Below are 22742 nucleotides of genomic sequence, written 5' to 3'. Positions count from 1 at the left end.
TATTTTTATTTTCTTTCTATATTTTTCTGTTGTTTTGTTGTTGTTTTTTGTTGTTGTTGTTTTGTTTGTTTTGTTTTGTTTTCTTTTTGTTTTGTTTTGATGTTTTGTTTCTTGTCTTATGTGCTCACACTTTTTCTTTGTTTCTTGTCTTATGTGCTCACACTTTTTCTTTGTTTCTTGTCTTATGTGCTCACACTTTTTCTTTGTTTCTTGTCTTATGTGCTCACACTTTTTCTTTGTTTCTTGTCTTATGTGCTCACTTTTTTCTTTGTTTCCTGTCTTTGTGCTCACCTTTTTCTTGTTATTGTCTTATGTCTCACCTTTTTCTTTGTTTCCTGTCTTATGTGCTCACACTTTTCTTTGTTTCTTGTCTTATGTGCTCAATTTTTTTTTTTTTTGTCTTGTGCTCACACTTTTTCTTGTGTCTTGTCTTATGTGCTCCTTTTTCTTTGTTTCTTGTCTTATGTGCTCACACTTTTTCTTTGTTTCTTGTCTTCTGTGCGCACACTTTTTCTTTGTTTCTTTCTTATGTGCCATTTTTTTCTTTGTGTCTTGTCTTATGTGCTCACACTTTTTCTTTGTTTCTTGTCTTATGTGCTCACACTTTTTCTTTGTTTCTTGTCTTATGTGCTCACACTTTTTCTTTGTTTCTTGTCTTCTGTGCTCACATTTTTTCTTTGTTTCTTGTCTTATGTGCTCACACTTTTTCTTTGTTTCTTGTCTTTTCCAGTTTCCTTTTCGCTTTCTCTCCTTTCTTTCCTTTCTCCTCGTTGTATTATTTCTTCTCATTCCTTGCTTGTTTTGCTTTCATACTAACCCCCCACCCCCTTCAAAGCAATCGACATTCAAATTTCAGGTGGATGATTATATGCAGTGGGAGGTAAATCATGTTGGAGAAACGGTTGTGGAGTTTGCTTTGATTTATTTAGTGTTTACCATTCATCTAGACGACTGCCAGAATTTCAAACCAGTGAAGATGGAGTGTGCTTTTGTTACGTAGACTGTAGTGAGTGGTATCTTATTGCTCGTTCCAGCAACTGGATTTAGTTACCCAGGTTTTTTTTTTTTTTTTTTAAGAACGATAGAACGATGAGGTGTGCGGCCTAAGAGTTTGGGGGTTGCGTGTGTGTGTGTGTGTGTGTGTGTGTGTGTGTGTGTGTGTGTGTGTGTGTGTGCGCGCGCGCGCGCGAGTGTGTGTGTACGTGCGTGCGTGCGTGCGTGTGTGTGTGTGTGTGTGTGTGTGTGTGTGTGCGCGCGAGTGTGTGTGTACGTGCGTGCGTGCGTGCGTGCGTGTGTGTGTGTGTGTGTGTGTGTGTGTGTGTATGTGTGTGTGTGTGTGTTTGATTTGTTGTTTGTCGTTGGTGATTTCACCAGAGTTATCCCGATTTGCTTTTTATTTTTATTTTTCTTAGTTTGCTTCTTCAGTTTTGTTGCCAGTAGCGCATGATTATAAATCCGTTATTATTATTATTATTATTATTATTATTATTATTATTATTATCATTATTATTATTATTATTATTATTAGTGTTATTACTGTTATTGATATTAGTGTTGTTACTTTTATTATTGTTGTTATCAATATAGTCGAATTTTACCGATGATGAAGATGATTATTGTAATGCATAAATTCATTTAGAGAAAAAGAAAACGTTGTGGGTTTTTTAATTTTTTTAAATTTCAGTTTGATGTTTGTTTCTTTAAAAAAGAAGACAGATTTCTTCCCTTTTTCTTGTTTTTTTTCTCCTTTTGTTTGCATTTGCCTGGCTATTTGATACTTATTTTGTCAAGCGATCTCGGTCACTTAGGAGAATAGTTTTGTTTATTTGATTTTGAATCTGTCACCTCTTAATTGTTTTACAATTATGTTGTGTTTCTCCCCTCGGTCACTGCCAAAAATCATATAACTACTTTTTATAGCATGACTTGCGGCTACTGTACTGTGTATTTTTCATTCTATATGAAAACGATATCAGAAAATTAGAAAAAAACATTGTTTAAGAAATAAATTTATGGCTTGCTTTAGGATAAAAAAAAAAGTAATAGATATGTGTGAATAATGTAGTCCTCGTGCAAGAAAACTGTGACAGTGTGTACTTCCTCTGTGCATTTTATCATAAGCACTACACAGTTACTATTTTTCTTCGTGGTATGAGGCTGTGTTGTTTTGTACACCGTCGCACACTGAAATACAAAACAGATCGACACGGCTCAGCACAGCTCTTGAAGTGAATAATTGGGGGAGGGTGGGGGAGGGGGGTCTTCTTCTTCTGCTCCTTCTTCTGCTCCTTCTTCTGCTTCTGTTTCTTCTACTTCTTCTTCTGTTTCTTCGTTCGTGGGCTGCAACTCCCACAATGTACGAGGGAGCTTTTACGTGTATAACAGTTTTTACCAGCCATGGATGGCAGCCGTGGGCATGAATGCTGGGTATGTCCTTGCTTCCATAACCCACCAAACGCTGGAATGGAGTACAGGGATTTGTAACACGCGCATATAACCTTCTGCGTGCGTAGACACACAATTTGCGGATCAACACATCTGTGATACATTCACACCATTGCAATGCTAACACTGTGGCAGCAGCAGCAGCAGCAGTAGTAGTAGTAGTAGAAGTAGGAGGAAGAGAAGTAGTAGTAGTAGTAGTAGTAGTAGTAGTCGCAGTAGAAGGAGGAGGAGAAGAAGAAGTAGTAGTAGTAGTAGTAGTAGTAGTCGCAGTAGAAGGAGGAGGAGAAGAAGAAGTAGTAGTAGTAGTAGTAGTAGGAGAAGGAGCAGGAGAAGAAGAAGTAGTAGTAGTAGGAGGAGGAGCAGGAGAAGAAGAAGTAGTAGTAGTAGGAGGAGGAGGAGGAAAAGAAGAATAAGAAAAAGAAGTAGAAGCAGTAGTAGAAGCAGAAGAGAGAGAAGAAGAAGCAGAACACTGTGGTATCCCCGAGTGGCTTGGTGTGCAGGAGCTGAAGTCAGGAGGCAAGTACGAGTTCCAGAAGGACGGGCTGAAGAGAAGGCTTCAGATCAAGAACTGCAGCTCCAAGGATGACGGCAAGTACACCTGCAAGGTGCTGGACCAGACCACCACGGCAGACCTCTACGTGTCGCGTGAGTGTCGCCACACGGCCCCTACTCTCCGTCTCTCTGTCTGTCTCTGTCTCCCTCTCTGTCTCTGCCTGTCTGTCTGTCTCTGTCTCTCAGCCCCACCATTGTGAACCCCACCCCTTTGACATGGGCAGAATGCCTGGTTCAATAAAACATTGTCTTGTCTTGTCTCTGTCTGTCTGTCTGTCTGTCTCTGTCTCCCTCTGTCTGTTTGTCTGTCTTGAGTGTAGTTGATTATTGGTATTCACCGTCTATATCTAATAGTTTTATTTTGTTGTCGAATTTGACAAAACTTGTCACTTTCATCTAACATACTGAGTAGCGGTCATTTTATCATCTCTCTCTGTCTGTCTCTCTCTGTCTCTGTCTCTCTCTCTCGTGTAGGGTTAATGTTGGTATTCACCGTCCATATCTAACAGTTATATTTTGTTGTCGAATTTTTATCAGAAATGTGTTTTGTTTGCATTTTGTTATGCTAGGGGCTGTTGGCCTAAGTAATTAAAATCATTCAGTGTTCAGTGTGTGTGTGTGTGTGTGTGTGTGTGTGTGTGTGTGTGTGTGTGTAAGTTAAAGTATGCTAAAGAAAAGTTTATACTTGTCGTTGTCTCTTTTACAATGCGACGACTTTACAATGATCTTCGTTTTGTAGTAAAGTAAGATTGTTAATATCATTTGTTGACCTTTCTGAAGCGATGAGTTCAAAGATTCCTTTGAACTTGGGCAAAGATCGTTTGGTTCTGATGGAATGTGAATATTAAGTGTAGACCGGACTGGAAACATGAGTTTTGAATTTAAAACTCTCCTGGACTGAAGCAATAAAGTAGGGTTATGATGAACCGCGCGCATTCTTTGTGCTATAGAAATTTGTTAAGAGATGAAATGAAGCTTACGTTTCTTTTGAACCGAAGCAAAGACAGTAGGGTTTTAAGATTCCTTGGACCGAAAGCAAGATAATGGGGTTCTTGTGGAAAACGAGTGTACTGTAAAAACTTTACAGAAGAAAAGACGTCTGAGATTCTTTCGAACCGAAGTGAGACTGTGGGGTTCTTTGGAAATCAAACCTTATTTATAGATGTTACTGAGGAGACGCGTTTTAAGATTCCTTTGATCATAGGCAAGATGCTGGGGTTCCAGCGATGAGCGGGTATTATCCATAGACGTGACTGAAAATATGAGTTAAAAGACTGTGGGATTGTACAGAAAGCGAACTTTATTCGTAGACCATGCTGAGGAGATGCATACAAAGATTATTTTGAACTGAAGCCAGTGGTTGTGGAGTTGTGGTGGAAAGAGAGCATTTGTGGCCAGTCCGTGCCGAAAAATATGAATTCAAAGACAGCGGGACTCTTGTGAAAAGCGAATGTTGTTTTGAGGACCTTGTTTAAAGAGAAGAGGTTTCAGACTCCATTGAACTGAAGCAAAGATTGTGGGTCTGCGTTGTGCAGCGGACGTGAAGTTCATCAAGAAACTGGCCAACAAGAAGTGCAAGGAGAAGGAACAGATTGTGCTGGACGCCAAGGCCGCTAACCCCCACAAACACCCTGTCAAGTGGCTCAAGGACGGCAAACCCATCCCAGACACCGTCAGGTGGGTCAGTGTGCCGACAATGAGTGAATTGCACTACACACACACACACACACACACACAGATACGGATACGGATAATTTATTCATGTATAGGCCATTGCCCCTCATGAAGGGGTATATACACATGATCATGTAAGAAAAACAACAAGAAAAAAGCAGTCGTGTCATCAAGAACGAACTTTAGTATTCTAAGACATCAGAGTTGATCGCAGTCTGAATGCTTTAAACAAATAAAATGACAAATTGCGAATGGTCTGTTCATGCCGAGAAGCCATGAGTAATGCTAATCTATGCTGACTGGGAAATTTACAGAATTTGGATAATATATACCTTGTTCTTAAATCATGCAGGACAGGACAAGTTAGTCACAGAAACACACACACACACACACACACACACACACACACACACACACACACACACAGAGAGAGAGAGAGAGAGAGAGAGAGGATGATTGAACTCTGCACATGATTGTCAAATATTTCAATATGAGCAGTGAATATACTGAATTGTTTTCAGTTCGCACACACACACACACACACATTCAGAAACTGAAATCATCACGTGATTTTGTTTATTTCTCTATGAGCAGGGGTTATTGCAGTGTTGTCAGTTACACACACACACACACACACACACACACACACACAGCGAGGGAAGAACATGAACTCAGCACGTGATTCTCGTATATTTCAATAAGAGCAGGGATAACTATTGTTGTCAACACACTACACACACACACACACACACACACACGTACGCACGCACGCACGCACGCTCACACACACACACACACACACACACACAAATACATACATACATACATACATACGGGCTATAGAAAATAAACTCTAAACGATATTATCTTTTATATCGATATTAGCATGGGCCATTACACACACACACACACACACACACACACACACACACACACACACACACACACACACACATTCAGAAGATTAACTCATCACGTGATTATCGTGGACTGATTCTACATAACATCAGTCAAGACTGACACAAGTGGAAGAACGTTTTGACAGTGAATAAAAGAAGTCACTGGCAACGTTTATCTGCTGTTCCTCTCGCTAAATAAACGATTTTCCTTTCTTCGAAGACCCTCAAGTATAATTGTATTTCTACCTATTTCAAATGCTCATCTGTGATTCCAAGCCTGTTTCCCCAAGCTCAAAACACACCTTCCCCATACATTCCTACTGTTTTATTTATCAGTTTTTAACATCCAAGTGCAACGGAGGCAGCGTGTCAGAGTCAGGCTTTGGACTTATATCAGGGTTCCAGGCCCCGTTTCGATGTAGTGTTGTGTCCTTGGAAAAGCCATTTCAACCCGATACTCGTCACTCAGCGAAGACTCTGGTGGGAGAGGGTTAATCAGGCGGAACGAGAGGATCGAACCCCGACTACCCCCGAAAGCGGAGTATGGCGGGGTAAAAACGGTCATACACGTAAAAACCCACTCGTGTACATGCGAGTGAACGTGGGAGTTGCAGCCCACGAACGCAGAAGAAGAAGAAGAAGAAGAACCCCGCCTGTTTGTGCCAAGCTGTAGACACAGTAGACATAATTGACTGACTGTCCCGAAGGCCACGAAAAGCTGTGAGACATTTATTTAACCCTCTCCATACGAACGGCGAAAGAGACGACGTTAACAACGTTTCACCCCAATTACCATCATCAAAATATTGCAAGCGGAAGGCTCTTATACTGAAGAGATGAATGTTGACAAAGAATACCACAATTCTGACGACGGAAGTTAAAGGTTGGGTCATTCAGACACCCACTGGACATCCGAGGGGTCTGTGTAGAGGAGAAGAGAGGACTGGCCGTACTGAGTGAGTTAACATAGTAGCCTTCAGGTGTTACCATCGAAGCTTTGACTGGATGTTTATTATTACTAGAAGGTCTGTGTGTGTGTGTGTGTGTGTGTGTGTGTGTGTGTGTGTGTGTGTGTGTGTTTGACGGGACGTCAGACAGAAATCCTTCCTCGTGTTTCCTTTCCTTTTCTTTTTTTTGGATTAATCATTTATTCATTAATTCAATGACGTATCCATTTATTTGTTTATGCCCCACCCCCCTTTCTTTCACGGAAGCGCGTTGGGTTACGCTGCTGGTCAGGCGCCTTCCGAGCACATGTCGTGTAGCATGTATGGGATTCGTCCCAACGACACAGTAACGCCTCCTTGCGAAACTGAAACTGAAACTGAAAAACTTCAGGTGTTATGATCGATGCTTTGACAGGATGTGTACAATCACCAGAAGGTCTGTGTGTGTGTGTGTGTGTGTGTGTGTGTGTGTGTGTGTGTGTGTGAGGCGCCATCAGACTGAATTCCTTGTGCATTTGTACCTCCAGGTTCGACGTGTCCCAGAAGGGTGAGATCTACAAGCTGACCATCAAGGACACGGACTTTGGGGACAGCGGGGAGTACTCCCTGCAGATCGGGGAGAGAGCCACACGGGCCACCCTCGCTGTGGAGCCCAGTCAGTGCTCGTGTCTCGGGGGGAGCTGTTTGTCGTGTCTCGTTGTGTCGTGTCGTGTTTTGTCAAGACGTGTTGTTTCGTGTCGTGACGTGTTGTGTCGTGTCGTGATGTTTTGTGTGTTGTGTTGTGTGGCGTCGTGTCGTGTCGCGTTGTATCGTGTCGTGTCGTGTCGCGTTGAGTCGTGTTGTGTCGCGTTGTGTCGTGATGTGTCGCGTTGTATGGTGATGTGATGTGTCGTGTCGTGTCGTGATGTGATGTGTCGTGTCGTGTCGCGTTGTGTCGTGATGTGATGTGTCGTGTCGTGTCGCGTTGTGTCGTGATGTGATGTGTTGTGTCGTGTCGTGTCGCGTTGTGTCGTGTCGTGTCGCGTTGTGTCGTGATGTGATGTGTCGTGTCGTGTCGTGATGTGATGTGTCGTGTCGTGTCGTGATGTGATGTGTCGTGTCGTGTCGTGTCGCGTTGTGTCGTGATGTGATGTGTCGTGTTGTGTCGTGTCGTGTCGTGATGTGATGTGTCGTGTCGTGTCGTGTCGTGTCGTGTCGTGATGTGATGTGTCGTGTCGTGTCGTGTCGCGTTGTGTCGTGATGTGATGTGTTGTGTTGTGTCGTGTCGCGTTGTGTCGTGATGTGATGTGTCGTGTCGTGTCGTGATGTGATGTGTCGTGTCGTGTCGTGTCGTGTCGCGTTGTGTCGTGATGTGATGTGTCGTGTCGTGTCGTGATGTGATGTGTCGTGTCGTGTCGTGTCGCGTTGTGTCGTGATGTGATGTGTCGTGTCGTGTCGTGATGTGATGTGTCGTGTCGTGTCGTGTCGCGTTGTGTCGTGATGTGATGTGTCGTGTCGTGTCGTGATGTGATGTGTCGTGTCGTGTCGTGTCGCATTGTGTCGTGATGTGATGTGTCGTGTCGTGTCGTTATGTGATGTGTCGTGTCGTGTCGTGTCGCGTTGTGTCGTGATGTGATGTGTTGTGTTGTGTCGTGTCGCGTTGTGTCGTGTCGTTTTGTCAAGACGTGTTGTTTCGTGTCGTGACGTGTTGTGTCGTGTCGTGATGTTTTGTGTGTCGTGTCGTGTTGTGTCGTTTTGCATTGCGCCGTGTCGTGTCGTGTCGTGTCGTGTCGTGATGTTTTGTGTTGTGTTGTGTAGCGTCGTGTCGTGAAGTCTCGTGACTTAATGTGACGTGTCGTGTCGTACCGTGTCGTAACGTGACGTACAGTGTCGTGTCGTGTCGTGTCGTGTCGTGTCTGTGCTGTGGTGCACTGTACTGCACTGTTTCACTGTGTTGCACTGAGCTGCCCAGTGCTGTGTGGTGAAGAGTCATGCTGTCTTCTAGTCTTCACTTTCTTCGTTGTAATGTGCTGTGTTCCACTGCACAGCTTTGTAGTGCACTGTGCCCTGTTAGGTCTGTATTGCGGTCTGTTGTGCTCTGTCCATCTGTCTGTCTTGTCTGTCTGTCTGTCTGTCTGTCTTGTCTGTCTCTCTCTCTCTCTGTTCTTGATCATCTTTGTTGTATTGTATTGTAATTGTATTGTATTGTATTGTATCGTATTGCATTCTATCGCACTGTGATAATTTTGCTGCTTTTCCTTTTTGTGAAGAGTGACGACCTTTTTGCACAGTGCGCTGATTACTACAGATGAATTTGATATTTCAAAGTGTATCAACTTTGATTAAATGAATAAAACAAAAAAAGATACACGCCGTGCCGAGGAGTCTCCCTACAAAAGAAGCGTGATGTGTGTGTGTGTCGTGCAGCCCCCAGACCCCCCAAGATCGACGCCAGCAAGGTGCCCAAGGAGATCCTCGTCAAGAAAGGAGAGAACATCGATGTGGAGATCCCTTACGATGGTCAGTGGGGGGCACAGAGAGACTGGGAGAGAGAGGGAGAGAGAGGGGGAGGGAGAGAGGAAGAGTGAGAGAGACAGGAGGGAGAGAGAGAGGGGGGAGAGAGAGAGAGAGAGAGAGAGAGAGAGAGAGAGAGATTGCATGCGCTTATGCGTGCTTGCGTTCGTGTGTGTGTGTGTGTGTGTGTGTGTGTGTGTGTGTGTGTGTGTGAAATATGAGAGAGAGATTACATGGGTGCGTGCGTGCGCGTGTGTGTGTGTGTGTGTCTGTGTGTGTGTCCGAATGTGGGTGTATGTATGTATGTATGTATGTTTCTGTCTGTCTGTCTGTCTATCTCAGTGTGTGTATGTATGTATGTATGTATGTATGTATGTATGTCTCTCTCTCTCTCTCTCTCTCTCTCTCTCTCTCTCTCTCTCTTCCAAATTATCGTCGTCGTCGTTGTTGTTGTTGGTCTTTTCTTCTTACATCTTCGTCTCCAAATTATATATATATATATATATCTTCTTTTTTTTTGCAACAAACATCATTGTATCCACTCCTCCCCTCCCCAACCCACCAACCCTTCCCCCACGTGCGTGAACAGGTGCCCCCGTGCCGCGCGCCAAGTGGAGCAAGAACGGAGAGCCCATCAACGAGGCCAACCTGGACACGGAGACGGTGCCCAAGTGCACCAAGCTGCGCATCCCCGGGGCTCAGACCAGCGACAACGGGCAGTACGAGCTGACCCTCACGAACGACGCCGGCTCTGACAAGGTTCCCATCAAGATCACCGTCATGGGTGAGTGTGGAGGGGAGGTTGGGGGGAGGGGGGGGCAAGGGGGGGCGGAGGGGGGGCTGACTGACTTGGTTGGTGGATGGATGGATGGATGGATGGTTTATTTCTTTTTCTTCCCCCCCCCCCCATATAATTCGTTTTAGTTTGAAAGCATTGTTTTGCTGCACAATAAACAAGACTTGTCAATGAATGCCCAGGTTGGTTGGATTTTTTATATATATCTAATTCAGCACTTTGTTTTGAAAGTATTGTTTTACTGCATAATAAACAAGACCTGGATGGGTGTTGGGTTTTGGGGTTGGGTTTTTTTTTGTATATTTAATTTAGCGTTTTATAAAAGTATTACTTGAATGCATGGTAATGAATACAAATGAAAAGAAATGTAACAATGTGACGTCAAACAGAAAGACAAAACAAAACAAACAAGCAAAAAGAACAAAATTGATTGAACTTCGTGTTAGAATGATGATAGTATTAATAATAATGGTGATGATGATGATGTTAATATCACTACTACTACTACTGATGATGATGATCTTGATGATGATGATAAAGAGAAGAAGAAGAAGAAGAAGAAGAAGAAGAAGAAGAAGAAGAAGAAGAAGAAGAAGAAGAAGAAGAAGAACAACAACAACAACAACAACAACAACAACAACAACAACAACAACAACAACAACAACAACAAATGATAATAATAATAATAATAATAATAATTCTAGTGCGCCCAACACTGATTTGTTCTTATCGACGCACCCTTATTATAATAATCACAACCTACAACGCATAACGCACATCCTTCCTTCCTCTCCTCCTACCCCCACCCCCACCCCACCCCCACCTCCCACAGGTCCCCCGAGCCCCCCGAAAGGCCCACTGGATGTGCTGGACGTGTTCTGTGACCGCTGCGCCCTGATGTGGGACAAGCCCGCGGAGGACGGGGGGTCTCCCGTGTTGCACTACGTGGTGGAGAAGTGCGACCAGGAGACGGGTGACTGGGAGAAGCTGTGCGAGACCAAGGACCTGGAGGTGGACGTTCCGGACCTGATCACGGGCCACAAGTACCAGTTCCGGGTCTCCGCCGTCAACGCCGAGGGGGCCAGCGACTTCCTCAAGTCTGACGGGGCTGTGCTGGCCAAGGATCCTTGGGGTAGGTTTTGTGGTGGGTAGGGGAGGGGGGTGGGGTGGGGGTGGGGGTTGGGAGGGGGTTGGGGGGTTTGTGTCGTGGTTGGTGGGTGTGTGTGGGTGGGGATGGGGGTACGGGTTGGTGGTGGTTGTGGGTTTGGGGTTTTGTGACGTGGTTAGTATTCGTGTGTGTGTTTTGGAGAGGGGTGGAGGGGGTAGAGTTGTGGGTTATGTGACGTGGTTGGTGTGTGTGTGTGTGTGTAGGGGGGGGGGGGGGGCGGGGGGGCGGGGGGAGAGGGGGCAAGGGGGTTATGGGTTTGGGGTTTTGTGACGTGGTTGGTAGGTGTTGCGGGAAGGGGAGTGGGGGTGGGGGTAGGGTTGGAGATTTGCAGCGTTGCTGGTGGGTGTATGTGGGTGGGGGTTGTAGGTTTGTGGGTTTTGGGTTTGTGATGGGTGTGTGTGGGGGTGGGGGTGGCGGTGTGTAGTATGTGTGGTATAGATGTTGATGGGGATGGTGAAGGGTGGATGGATGTGTTGGGATGGGTGTTTGTGGGGTGGCAGTGTGGTGTATGTGTTTATGGGGTGGTGATGAATGGTAGGTGGGGTTTGTAGAGGGAGGGGGTGTGTTTATGGGTGGTTGTTTAAAGGTAGGCGTTTTGGGGTGGATGGTGTGGCGTGGTAGGTGGGTATGCGTGTATATACATATTCGTATATGTGTGTTTGAATTTCCCCCCTCTATTTAGATATATTTTTTCCGCTTTTTAGTGTGATCTTTTACATTGAAACTATGTGATACGTGTTTGTGTGTTTTTATTTCGCTGCCTTTTCTGTTAGGTTTAACATCACGTTTGTGATTTGTCATGATGATATGACAGAGTTGTTCTTATCTTGTTTTATCTTACTTCTCTCTCTTATGACAACTGCATTCAGTTGTTCTTTTGAATCTTTGGTTACTATGTTGTTGCTTTTTAGGAAAATTTAGATTTTGATTTGCTTTTTTTTGTCTGTTTGTTTAATTTCTACGTCATTTTCTGATCGTACTAACAGTGTACTAACGTTCCTCTATTCCAGGACTAAAGCGAGAGAGTAAGCGAGAATGGAGTAGGGCTACATGGGTGCTCTTGTGCTTTCCACGCTGAGCTAGGGCTAGGGCTTTGGTTTAGAACACACACACACACACACACACACACACACACACTCACACACACACACACACACACACACACACACACACACACACACACACACACACACACATACACACACACACACACACACACACACATACACACACACACACACACACACGCACACACACACACACACACACACACACACACACACACACACACACACACACACACACACACACACATTCTCCCTGCCCAGGGCTTTGAATTCGCATTTCCACATGTTCTAATCTTGCTGTCAGCGAAACATCTTGTGAGCTTACCGGAAAGGGGGCGGGGCATAGACCAGAACTGGAGGCGGGTGGTAGGGGGTAGGGGTGTGGGGGTGTATGAACGGCAGTGGCACTGTTGTCCCTTTCAAGGGTCCAGTGTGTTCGTGTTTCCGCTTGTTGACTGCTTCTTCTTGCTGGGGGGTGGGGCGGGTGTGTGTGTGTGTGGGGGGGGCGGTTGGGGAGGGGATGGGGTGGAGGGGGTCGCGGGTGGAGGGTGTTTGAGGGGTGGGGGTGGGAGGTGGAAGTTTTTTGTCTGAACATAGAGCTAGGGTGTGTGGTGTATGAATTTTAATTGCAGGCTTAGAGCTCGCGCGCACGTATGCACACACACACACACACACATACACACACACGCACACACACGCACACACACACACACACACACACACACACACACACACACACACACACACACACACACACACACACACATATTTTTTCCCCACAAATGTTTCCGCATTGTTGTATATCAATACTTCGGCATCGTTTTTTGTTTTTTATTCGTTTCTACCTGATTTGCATTTTTCAGTTTGATTTTGATTTTATTTACATTCTACTCCCTTTTTATACTGTGTCTGCAGAATTACTGGGAAATTAAAATTATTATCATTTTTAGACATGAGTAATCAACATGATGTGGCAAATACCTTAAATTTTGATGTTTAATGTTAAATCTTGATTTTACTGTCCCTATATTTGTATCTACCCTTTTTGTTCCCGATTACGCATAAGATAATTATTCTTAGACATCGATATATCACAAGTGTTGCTGCTATGATTCAATGACTGCGTGGCTTCTGTAATATGTTTGACAAATGGTGTCATTTTATCATGTGTCTTTGTGTTTCTTACGGTTTTTGTCAGGTTTTACAGTAAGAGATATTGGCCCCACAATGGAAATACTTATTGTGCCCTTTGTTAAAATGTGCATTGAAAATCATCTTCTTCACAGACACCCGATCATACACGTACTCGCAAAGCCTTCCTCTCTTCTTTCCTTCTCTGTGTCTGTGTATTTGCCTCTTCCTCTCTCTATTTCTCTGTCTCTCTTTCTGTCTACCACCCACGCGCACACGCTAATCCCTCCCAACACACACACACAAACACACACACACGCACGCACGGACACACGCACGCACGCACGCACACACACACACACACACGACGTAGTTAGTCGACTGAGTGTCTCAAGGCTGGAGTAATTCTCTTAAGGCAGAGGTCAGTAGAATAGAATAGAATAGAATAGAATTGACTGGACACTCGCTCACACGGATGTTGTATGACATAATGATACATTACTCGGGGGAACAGGGGGGGGGGGTTGTGGACATTGACATCACCTATGCTTTATCATAACACACACACACACACACACACACACACACACACACACACACACACACACACACACACACACACACACACACACACGTTTGAACAGAAGCTGCATATTCTTATCGCACTGGAGGTGACTCAAACGTACCTCGAAGAGGTTTCAGCGTGTGGCAGGAAGCCGAAATAACGGTCGTTTTGTTGTGTCTCCCCACGCCCCCTCAGACCCGACGTCCCCGCCCGGCGAGCCCAAGATCATTGACTACGACAAGGACTACGCCGAGCTGGAGTTCAGTCCGCCCAAAGAGGAGAACGGCGCACCCGTGGAGGGCTACGTCATTGAGTACCGCGAGAAGGGCACCAAGGACTGGAAGAAGGTGAGGTCTCCTTCCTTGTCTTCTTCCTCTTCTTCCTTGTTTTCTTTCTCGTCTTCTTCCTTGTCTTCTTCCTTGTCTTCTTCCTTGTCTTCTTCCTCGTCTTCTTCCTTTTCTTCTTCCTTGTCTCCTTCCTTGTCTCCTTCCTTGTCTCCTTCCTTGTCTTCTTCCTCGTCTTCTTCCTTGTCTTCTTCCTTGTCTCCTTCCTTGTCTCCTTCCTTGTCTTCTTCCTTGTCTTCTTCCTTGTCTTCTTCCTTGTCTCCTTCCTTGTCTCCTTCCTCGTCTTCTTCCTTGTCTCCTTCCTTGTCTCCTTCCTATTATTCTCCTTCCTTGTCTTCTTCCTTTTCTTCTTCCTTGTCTTCTTCCTTGTCTTCATCCTCGTCTTCTTCCTCTTCTTCTTCCTCTTCTTCCGTGTCTCCTTCATTGTCTCCTTCCTTGTATTCTTCCTTGTCTCCTTCCTTGTCTCCTTCCTTGTCTTCTTCCTTGTCTCCTTCCTTGTCTTCTTCCTCGTCTCCTTCCTTGTCTTCTTCCTCGTCTTCTTCCTAGTCTTCTTCCATGTCTTCTTCCATGTCTTCTTCCATGTCTTCTTCTTCGTTGTCTTCCTCCTTGTCTTCTTCCTTGTTTTCTTCCTTGTCTTCTTCTTCCTTGTCTCCTTCCTTGTCTTCTTCCTTGTCTTCTTCCTTGTCTTCTTCTTCCTTTTCTTCTTCCTTGTCTCCTTCCTTGTCTTCTTCCTTGTCTTCTTCCTCGTCTTCTTCCTTGTCTTCTTCCTTGTCTTCTTTGTCTTCTTCCTTGTCTTCTTCCTTGTCTTCTTCCTTGTCTCCTTCCTTGTCTTCCTCCTTGTCTTCCTTCCTTGTCTTCCTCCTTGTCTCCTTCCTATTATTCTCCTTCCTTGTCTTCCTCCTTGTCTTCTTCCTTGTCTTCCTCCTTGTCTCCTTCCTTGTCTTCTTCCTTGTCTTCTTCCTTGTCTCCTTCCTTGTCTTCTTCCTTGTCTTCTTCCTTGTCTCCTTCCTTGTCTTCTTCCTCGTCTTCTTCCTTTTCTCCTTCCTTGTCTCCTTCCTTGTCTTCTTCCTTGTCTTCTTCCTTGTCTTCTTCCTTGTCTTCTTCCTTGTCTCCTTCCTTGTCTTCTTTCTCGTCTTCTTCCTTGTCTTCTTCCTCGTCTTCTTCCTCTTCTTCCTTGTCTTCTTCCTTGTCTCCTTCCTTCTCTCCTTCCTATTATTCTTCCTCCTTGTCTTCTTCCTCTTCTTCTTCCTCTTCTTCCGTGTCTCCTTCATTGTCTCCTTCCTAGTCTTCCTCCTGGTCTTTATCCTTGTCTCCTTCTTCCTTGTCTCCTTCTTCCTAGTCTTCCTCCTTGTCTTCTTCCTTGTCTTCTTCCTCTTCTTCTTCCTCTTCTTCCGTGTCTCCTTCATTGTCTCCTTCCTAGTCTTCCTCCTTGTCTTCTTCCTTGTCTCCTTCTTCCTTGTCTCCTTCTTCCTAGTCTTCCTCCTTGTCTCCTTCCTTGTCTTCTTTGTCCTGTTTGTTCTTCTGGGGGTGGGCTTCATGAGGCGAACTGTTCAGCGCTAAGCTTATTGTTAAGATGTTCCTAACTCCACGGGAATTTTCTCAACTCTAAGCAAACTTATAGCGACTTAGGCTACCCGGCAGTGGAGTTTAGCTTTGTTCTCTTTCTTTTTTTAAAAATTTCTTTTATATATATATATATATATATATATATATATAGATCTTATCGCTTCTTTTTTTGTTTGTTTTGTTTTGTTCTCGTTATTGCTATTGTTCCTGTGCTTCTTCTTCTTCTTCTTCTTCTTCTTCTTCTTCTTCTTCTTCTTCTTCTTCTCCTTCTTCTTCTTCTCATTCTTGTTATTGTTCTTCTCGTTCTTGTAGTTGTTTGTCTTCTACTTCTTTTTGTGTTCTTAGCGTGTTGTTGATGTGGTGTTTTTGTTATTGTTGTTGTAACAACTGATTGAGCTATGGCTGTGTGTGTGTGTGTGTGTGTGTGTGTGTGTGTGTGTGTGTGTGTGTGTGTGTGTGTGTGTGTGTGTGTGTGTGTGTGTGTGTGTGTGTGTGTGTGTGTGTGAGTGTGCGTGTGTGCATGCGTGTATATGTGTGTGTGTGTGTGTGTGTGTGTGTGTGTGAGTGTGCGTGTGTGCATGCGTGTATATGTGTGTGGTTGTGTGTGTGTGTGTGTGTGTGTGTGTGTGTGTGTGTGTGTGTGTGTGTGTGAGTGTGCGTGTGTGCATGCGTGTATATGTGTGTGGTTGTGTGTGTGTGTGTGTGTGTGTGTGTGTGTGTGTGTGTGTGTGTGTGTGTGTGTGTGTGAGTGTGCGTGTGTGCATGCGTGTATATGTGTGTGGTTGTGTGTGTGTGTGTGTGTGTGTGTGTGTGTGTGTGTGTGTGTGTGTGTGTGTGTGTGTGCAGGGTGTGGAGACGACGTCAGCGGACAACAAGGGCACGGTGGACGGCCTGACGGAGGGCAAGGAGTACGAGTTCCGTGTGATGGCCAAGAACAAGGCAGGCCTGTCCGAGCCCAGCACCGTGTCTCCCTCAGTCCTCACCAGGTCTCGCAAAGGTCCGTTCCCACTTCCCGCTTCCGCTTCCGGTTGTAGTTCTACTTCCGCTTCCTCTTTTTAGTTTCAGTTTTAGTTTTAGTTTTCGTTCCAGTCCTGGTTCAATTTGTAAGTTCTAGTTGTAGTTGTAATTCTAGCTCCAGTATTAGTTCCAGTTTCAGTTCGAGTTTTAGGTGTAGTTAGTTACAGTTTGAATTCTTGTTACAATTTCTGTTCCAGTTTCAGTTCTAGTTCCATTTCTAGTTCCAGTTCTAGCTTTAGTTTTAGTTGCAGTCACAGTTTTAGTTCCAGTTTCACTGCTGATTGTAAAAAAACAAAAAAACAACAACAACAAACAAACAAACAAAAACGTGTAAACTGATCCATATACGCTACACCGCATATGCTTTTGCAAAAAAAAAATGGAGAGAGGATTAAGGATTAAGATTTTAGGCATGAGAGAGATAAGGAGCACATGCCTGACCTATTCGTGAACCTCTCATGCTGATCAGGCTTTGACAAGAAAGGTGAGAATGATCGATCGATCCACCGATTGCTTGATTGCTTAGTTGATTGATTGATTCATCATTGTTGCTTATAGCCCACCTCAACAGACACGGCCGTATCAGAGTTGAAAACACACTCCCAATGACGGTATTGTTTGTATAACCTAACAGAAACAACCCCCCCCCCCCCCCATCCCCCCCTGCTCCCCCAAAAAACAACAACAAAACAACAACAACAACAACAAAAACAAACAAACAAAAAGCAGCAAAAGAAAATTAGGCGCTAGTTTACTCATAAACAAATCCAGCATGATAAATAGAACTGTGCAATCAACAACCATCTACCTGGAGATTTAGTCACTAGCCCAATCCACATGTAATATGCGGCTTCTGTTCAAACGTGTGTGTGTGTGTGTGTGTGTGTGTGTGTGTGTGTGTGTGTGAGAGAGAGAGAGAGAGAGAGAGAGAGAGAGAGAATGTGTGTGTGTGTGCGTGTGTGTGTGTGTGTGTGTGTGTGTGTGTGTGTGTGTGTGTGTGTGTGTGTGTGTGTGTGTGTGCGTCCATGCATTTGTGTGTGCAGTGCGTGCATGTGTGAGTATGCACAAGTTTTTATATTGATATGCACTTGTATGTATCCTAATTTCTACTGTACCTGTGTTTGTGTATGATTTTCGATTTATGTTCGTATCTTGTTATGTACTATATCACCTGCCTCCCCCCTCCCCCCAATATTCCTTGTGACCCCGGTGCACTTGGTAATAAAGACATATTCTATCCTATTCTCTCTCTCTATATATATATGCACATTTAACAGGGGCATGCAAGAACAAGCCAGTGATTTTCTGGCCACCTAATATTGATAGATCCCTGTGGGCGGTTCCTCGGGAAATAATCGCAGCGTAGGAAAGTGGCAGAGTGGTTAAGACGCTCAGCTGCCAATACAGAGAGTCCGTGAGGGTGTGGGTTCGAATCCCGCTCTCGGCCTTTCTCCAAACTTTTGACTGGGAAGTCAAACTGAGTGTCTAGTCGTTCGAGTGAGGTGATAAAGCGAGGTCACGTGTGCAGCAGGCACTTGGCGCACAGAAAAGAACACATGACAACCAGTGTTGTCCTCTGGTCAAAATTATGTAGAAAAGAATTCCACTCTGATAGGTACACAAATATCTAAGCATTCACTCAAGGTCTGACAAGCGCGTTGGATTATGCTGCTGCCAGGCATATGCCTAGCAGATGTGGTGTAGCGTATATGGATTTGTCCGAAGGCAGTGACACCACCTTGAGAAACTGAAAGTGAAACTGAAACGCGGGTGCTCTCGTAACAGCGACAAAGATGCTCGAGTGAACATCCCAAATAACCAACCGATGTAGGTACTTCTCTCAATCGATCTGTTGTGTGTGTATGTGTGTCTGCATCTTGTGTGGAGTGGGTGTGGGTTTGTGGGATGGAGTTGGAACGGGATGATCTGTGCGTGCGGGTGTATTGTGTGTTTTTAGTATGCACACGTCATTGCCCCCCCCCCCCCCCCCCCCCCCCCCCCCCGCCCTTTTTTTTTTTTAAATTGTAAACGCCCAGGGCTTTTGCATCATTAGATTGGGCGAACCAAAATGTCCTGTTGTTATCACTGTTATTATTATTATCCGTGTTGGGGTTCCCCTTGCAGTGAAGCCCCGTATCGATCACCCCAGTGTGCCCAAGAACATCCGCATCAAAGTGGGCCAGCCCTTCACCATCCCGGTCAAGTATGTTGGTGAGCCTGCCCCGACCGTCACCTGGAAAGCCAAGAACCTGGTCAGTCTGAGGTTTATTTAGTTCACTTCGTATAATATGCAAGATTTTCTTCTTTTTTGACATATTTGTTTTATTCATTTTTGTGATACATGCATGTAGCAAATATAAATATAGAAAAACAACAAAACACAACAATCCAACCCGACAAAAAACAAAAGCCCATCAACAATACAAATGAAAAATATACACACATATACACACAAACAAACAAACACAAAAACTCCCCCCAAATCGCAAAAAAACCCATTCGAATCATAACATGAAATAGCGAATAGTATCACAGAAACAAAGAGACAAACAAAATGTTTGTCATTATAAAGTAATCCGGTCCTCATGATCGGTGTGACTGCAGCTGGATATTTTTCCTTCCTTTCGTTTTGTTTTTAGCAACAAGAGACAAAAATAAATTAGCTGACAGGGGAGAAAAAAAAAGCTCCAATTTTATACACACAGAATGGACACATCATCACTGCAGTCATCAGCTTATTTATTTCCCTTCAGTGGTATTGTATTTTATTGTGTATATTTTGGGGGGGAAGTGGCAGGGATATTGTGGGAGGGGTTGTGTGGGCTCGTAAGTTGTTTGTTATTATGAAGAAAGGCGACTCGATCAGCAGGGTTAAACATATTATTGGTCTATACGTACTATATTTGACTGGCATACTTTTTATGAATGATACCCTGTTCAAAAAACTAGGGGGCAAATAAGATGTAATATTTTCGTGAAAACAGCGTTTTTGATGGCTGAAGAATGATGGTTTTTGTACAGAAAAAATAACATATTACACATGGGTTAAAAAAAAATCTTATGAGTTTTTTTATGCTTTTCATAGGAGGGGAATTTCGTTTGCTATATCTCTAGTCGATGAAAGGATCATGGTTAACAGTGCGCTTTATCGTGAGGCCAAGGGTTTGCTTTTCAAATGTTGCGGATCTTTCTGATATCCGAGAAGTTTTCGTTGTCAAAAGTCACAACACGAAAGCACAGCATACAGCCTCATTTGAACTTCCTTTCCCCTCATTTTGGTATGAACATTGGCCCTTCAGTTTGTGAGACAGTGGTGGAGACGTGACATTGAATCATTAATTAATCAGACATCGTGGAACATCAGAGTGGAACACTTGATGGAAGTCATTTTTGGGAGACAAGGAAGAGTTTACCCGGTGGTTAAAAACCTGGAAACAAACCTGCAGTAAATATATTTAATCCGGACACTACCGCCTCAGGTGACAATCACCATCATTGATGCACTGATAATTGATGCACTGATCATTGATGCACTGATCATTGACGCATTGTTTCGATCGTTCTCTAGAACCCGAAGACCCCGTGGAAAGTAAGAACTCCGGATTGTGTGTGGAGCCAGAAAGAAGCACTGTATATATGTAGCTACGTGTGGCGTTTGAATATTAGTGGGATGTGAGCATCATGACCACTGCTCTGGAATATTCTTTGCCAGTGTAGTTTTGTCCATAGCTATATCCTTCAGAACTGTTCAGTAGTCAGCGAATCCCTTTGGCCCCAGATCTGTTCAGATAGACGTGTCCTATAGAGTGTCAGTTTGTTACATGTGTGGAGTGAAAGTAGTGACATTCTTGTAATATCTGCTTGTCTCCAACAAGATGACTGTACTGTATGAGATTCTATGGAAACAGAACGCTTGAACACACGAAAGAGTGGATTTGTAATCAGTCCAAAGAGCTGAACAAGACAGGGTGAAGCGGGTTTTTTTCTCCAGCAGATGAATCATCCTTCGGGATTATCGAGAGATAACCGTTTTCAAGCGTTTCAATTGTTTGATTTTGAATTCGTTTTGGTTATTGCAAAAATCGGTTTGATCATTGCCTACTACCCCCCAATCCCTGCCCCCCCCCCACCCCCACCCCCCACCCACACACACACCTCCTAAACAAATCTTTATTTTATTTTCCTCTAAGTTCTGACATATCTTTCCCTTTCTGGCTTTCACAAATTCAGTGGGTTTCAGCTCCAACATAAAAGGTTTGGGAGACCACTGAAGTTTTAGTGTTCATTGACATTCACCGCCACTGCTGCCACCTGTGACGAATCTCATCCAAGGGACACGACTCACGTCAAGCCAGGGATAACAATTGACCTCCCATTTCGAAGACGATTCAGTCCCTAGTTTCTGTCATTACGAGGTTGAATGATAATGATTTCCCGTCCCCGTCTCACCACACTAACATGAAAATTGTTATTTATTCATCTATCTATTTACAAATTAATTCTCAAGTGGCAGATTTTTTTTTCTCCTGAACTTGTTCATCAACCTGCTGCATTACTCAGCAGTTCAAACAACGTATCGCGGATTTACCGTGTAAAATGTTTGCTAAAAAGATTCCACAATTATAAATGAAGAAAAATTGAGCCTGCATTTTATGTTTATTACACATTATTAGAGGAGTCGTGTTGTTTAGTTTTTCGTTTCAGAATACCGGTGATTTATACCCATCTGAAAATTTGCTTTTCATCTTAGGATGCTTGAAATCGTATGTAGTGCGTTGTGGTGAAACAGCCTCTGTCATGCTTTTCTTGGTTTTGTTAGTATCATATCACAATCATTTTGTGTTGTCTACGTTGCATTATGTAACTGTGTTTTTTGTTGTGTGTTTCAACTGGCGATACTCACAGGCAGTCATTCTACGAACTTGTGTGTTATGTGTTTGATCATTTGTTGTTGTTTATTTGTTTTGATTACTGTTTTTCTTGTGTTGTTTTGTGTTGATTAATCTGTTCTGTTTTGTACATATCTAGTCTTTTAAATATGTGTCACGTTGTTTTTATTGACGTGCTCCAAGCTAGAATTGATCGTTATTGTTTTTAATTTTTGTTTTTGTTTGTTTTTTCGTTTTCATTGATGATCGTTTGTTTTTTGGGTTTTTTTATTGTTTTTTTTTATGATAAGAAATGAAAGTAATTTTCATCATGTTCTGTCGGTCTTTTTAGTCCTCTGTACGTGATATGTTACTACATATTTAAAAAAACAAACCACTTTAAGCACGAAAATGCCAAGAAACGGATTTTTACCGAACCAAACAGGGTTTTAACCCATGATTTCTTGATATCAATATGTATCTTATTCATTGTTTTGTGTGAAATGTTTTGTCTTTTGTAGGACACCACCAAAGGCAAAGTAAGCTGGTGATGTGATGTTTGTGTTTTTTGTGCACTAATATCATGTGGTTCTTTGTCATGTGCTGTTATTACTGTATGATATCACCTTGGGAAATTTGCTTCAGTCTAATTCCGTTTCTGTTACTTTTTGTTGTCGTTGTTGTTTTGGAAAAAAAAAAATGTTGCAGTTACCGTTCGCTTCAGCCATTAACGTGTCGTGTACTTGTGTCTGTCAAGCAAGCCAGTATAATGGCCTGTAATATGTATCTCGTGTGTTTGTATTCACCAGTCAATAACGTAGCATGTACCATCGGGTGTTTGGCGGAGAAGCCAATAGAACGGTTTGTAACAAATTGTGTGGTCTGGTGTTTGTAAAATGAGCTCCCGCCATTAACTGTGAATGAATCGTTGTGTGTTTTGTCTGCCGAAGAAGCCAGCAGAATGGCTTCTAACACTGGTCGTGTCTGTGAAACAAATCGTAGCCAAGAAATTGGCTTTGTACGATTTTGTGTTTTGTGAAGAGAAATTGGTTAGAATGATGGTTTGTAACATGCCTGTGACCTGTTATGTCTGTGAAGGAAGCCAGTTCAGTCACTTGTAAGCTGTGGTTTAATGGTTCTTTTTGTTAATAGATCCCACTGATTGTTCATCAAACATTTCATGTTTCTGCTAATGTGAAGGCATGTACTG

The 22742-nt window shown here is 43.7% G+C and overlaps 1 protein-coding gene across 1 annotated transcript in view; it reads left to right on the top strand.

Moving 5' to 3' along the window:
* LOC143301083 (twitchin-like) overlaps positions 1-22742 on the top strand; it is a 265961-nt gene that overhangs the window by 145662 nt on the left and 97557 nt on the right. Inside the window, exons 31-40 of the mRNA XM_076615089.1 lie at positions 2946-3090; positions 4533-4674; positions 7045-7172; positions 8924-9016; positions 9600-9794; positions 10639-10938; positions 13933-14084; positions 16494-16644; positions 18789-18916; positions 22054-22071. Coding sequence (XP_076471204.1) covers positions 2946-3090; positions 4533-4674; positions 7045-7172; positions 8924-9016; positions 9600-9794; positions 10639-10938; positions 13933-14084; positions 16494-16644; positions 18789-18916; positions 22054-22071 — 1452 coding nt within the window. The remainder of the gene's footprint in view (positions 1-2945; positions 3091-4532; positions 4675-7044; positions 7173-8923; positions 9017-9599; positions 9795-10638; positions 10939-13932; positions 14085-16493; positions 16645-18788; positions 18917-22053; positions 22072-22742) is intronic.

The sequence above is a fragment of the Babylonia areolata genome, chromosome 27, assembly GCF_041734735.1.
Source record: "Babylonia areolata isolate BAREFJ2019XMU chromosome 27, ASM4173473v1, whole genome shotgun sequence".
Classification (NCBI taxonomy): Eukaryota; Metazoa; Mollusca; class Gastropoda; order Neogastropoda; family Buccinidae; genus Babylonia; species Babylonia areolata.
The sequence above is the reverse complement of the archived record's forward strand: the minus strand, read 5'-3'. Positions and strand labels throughout refer to the sequence as shown.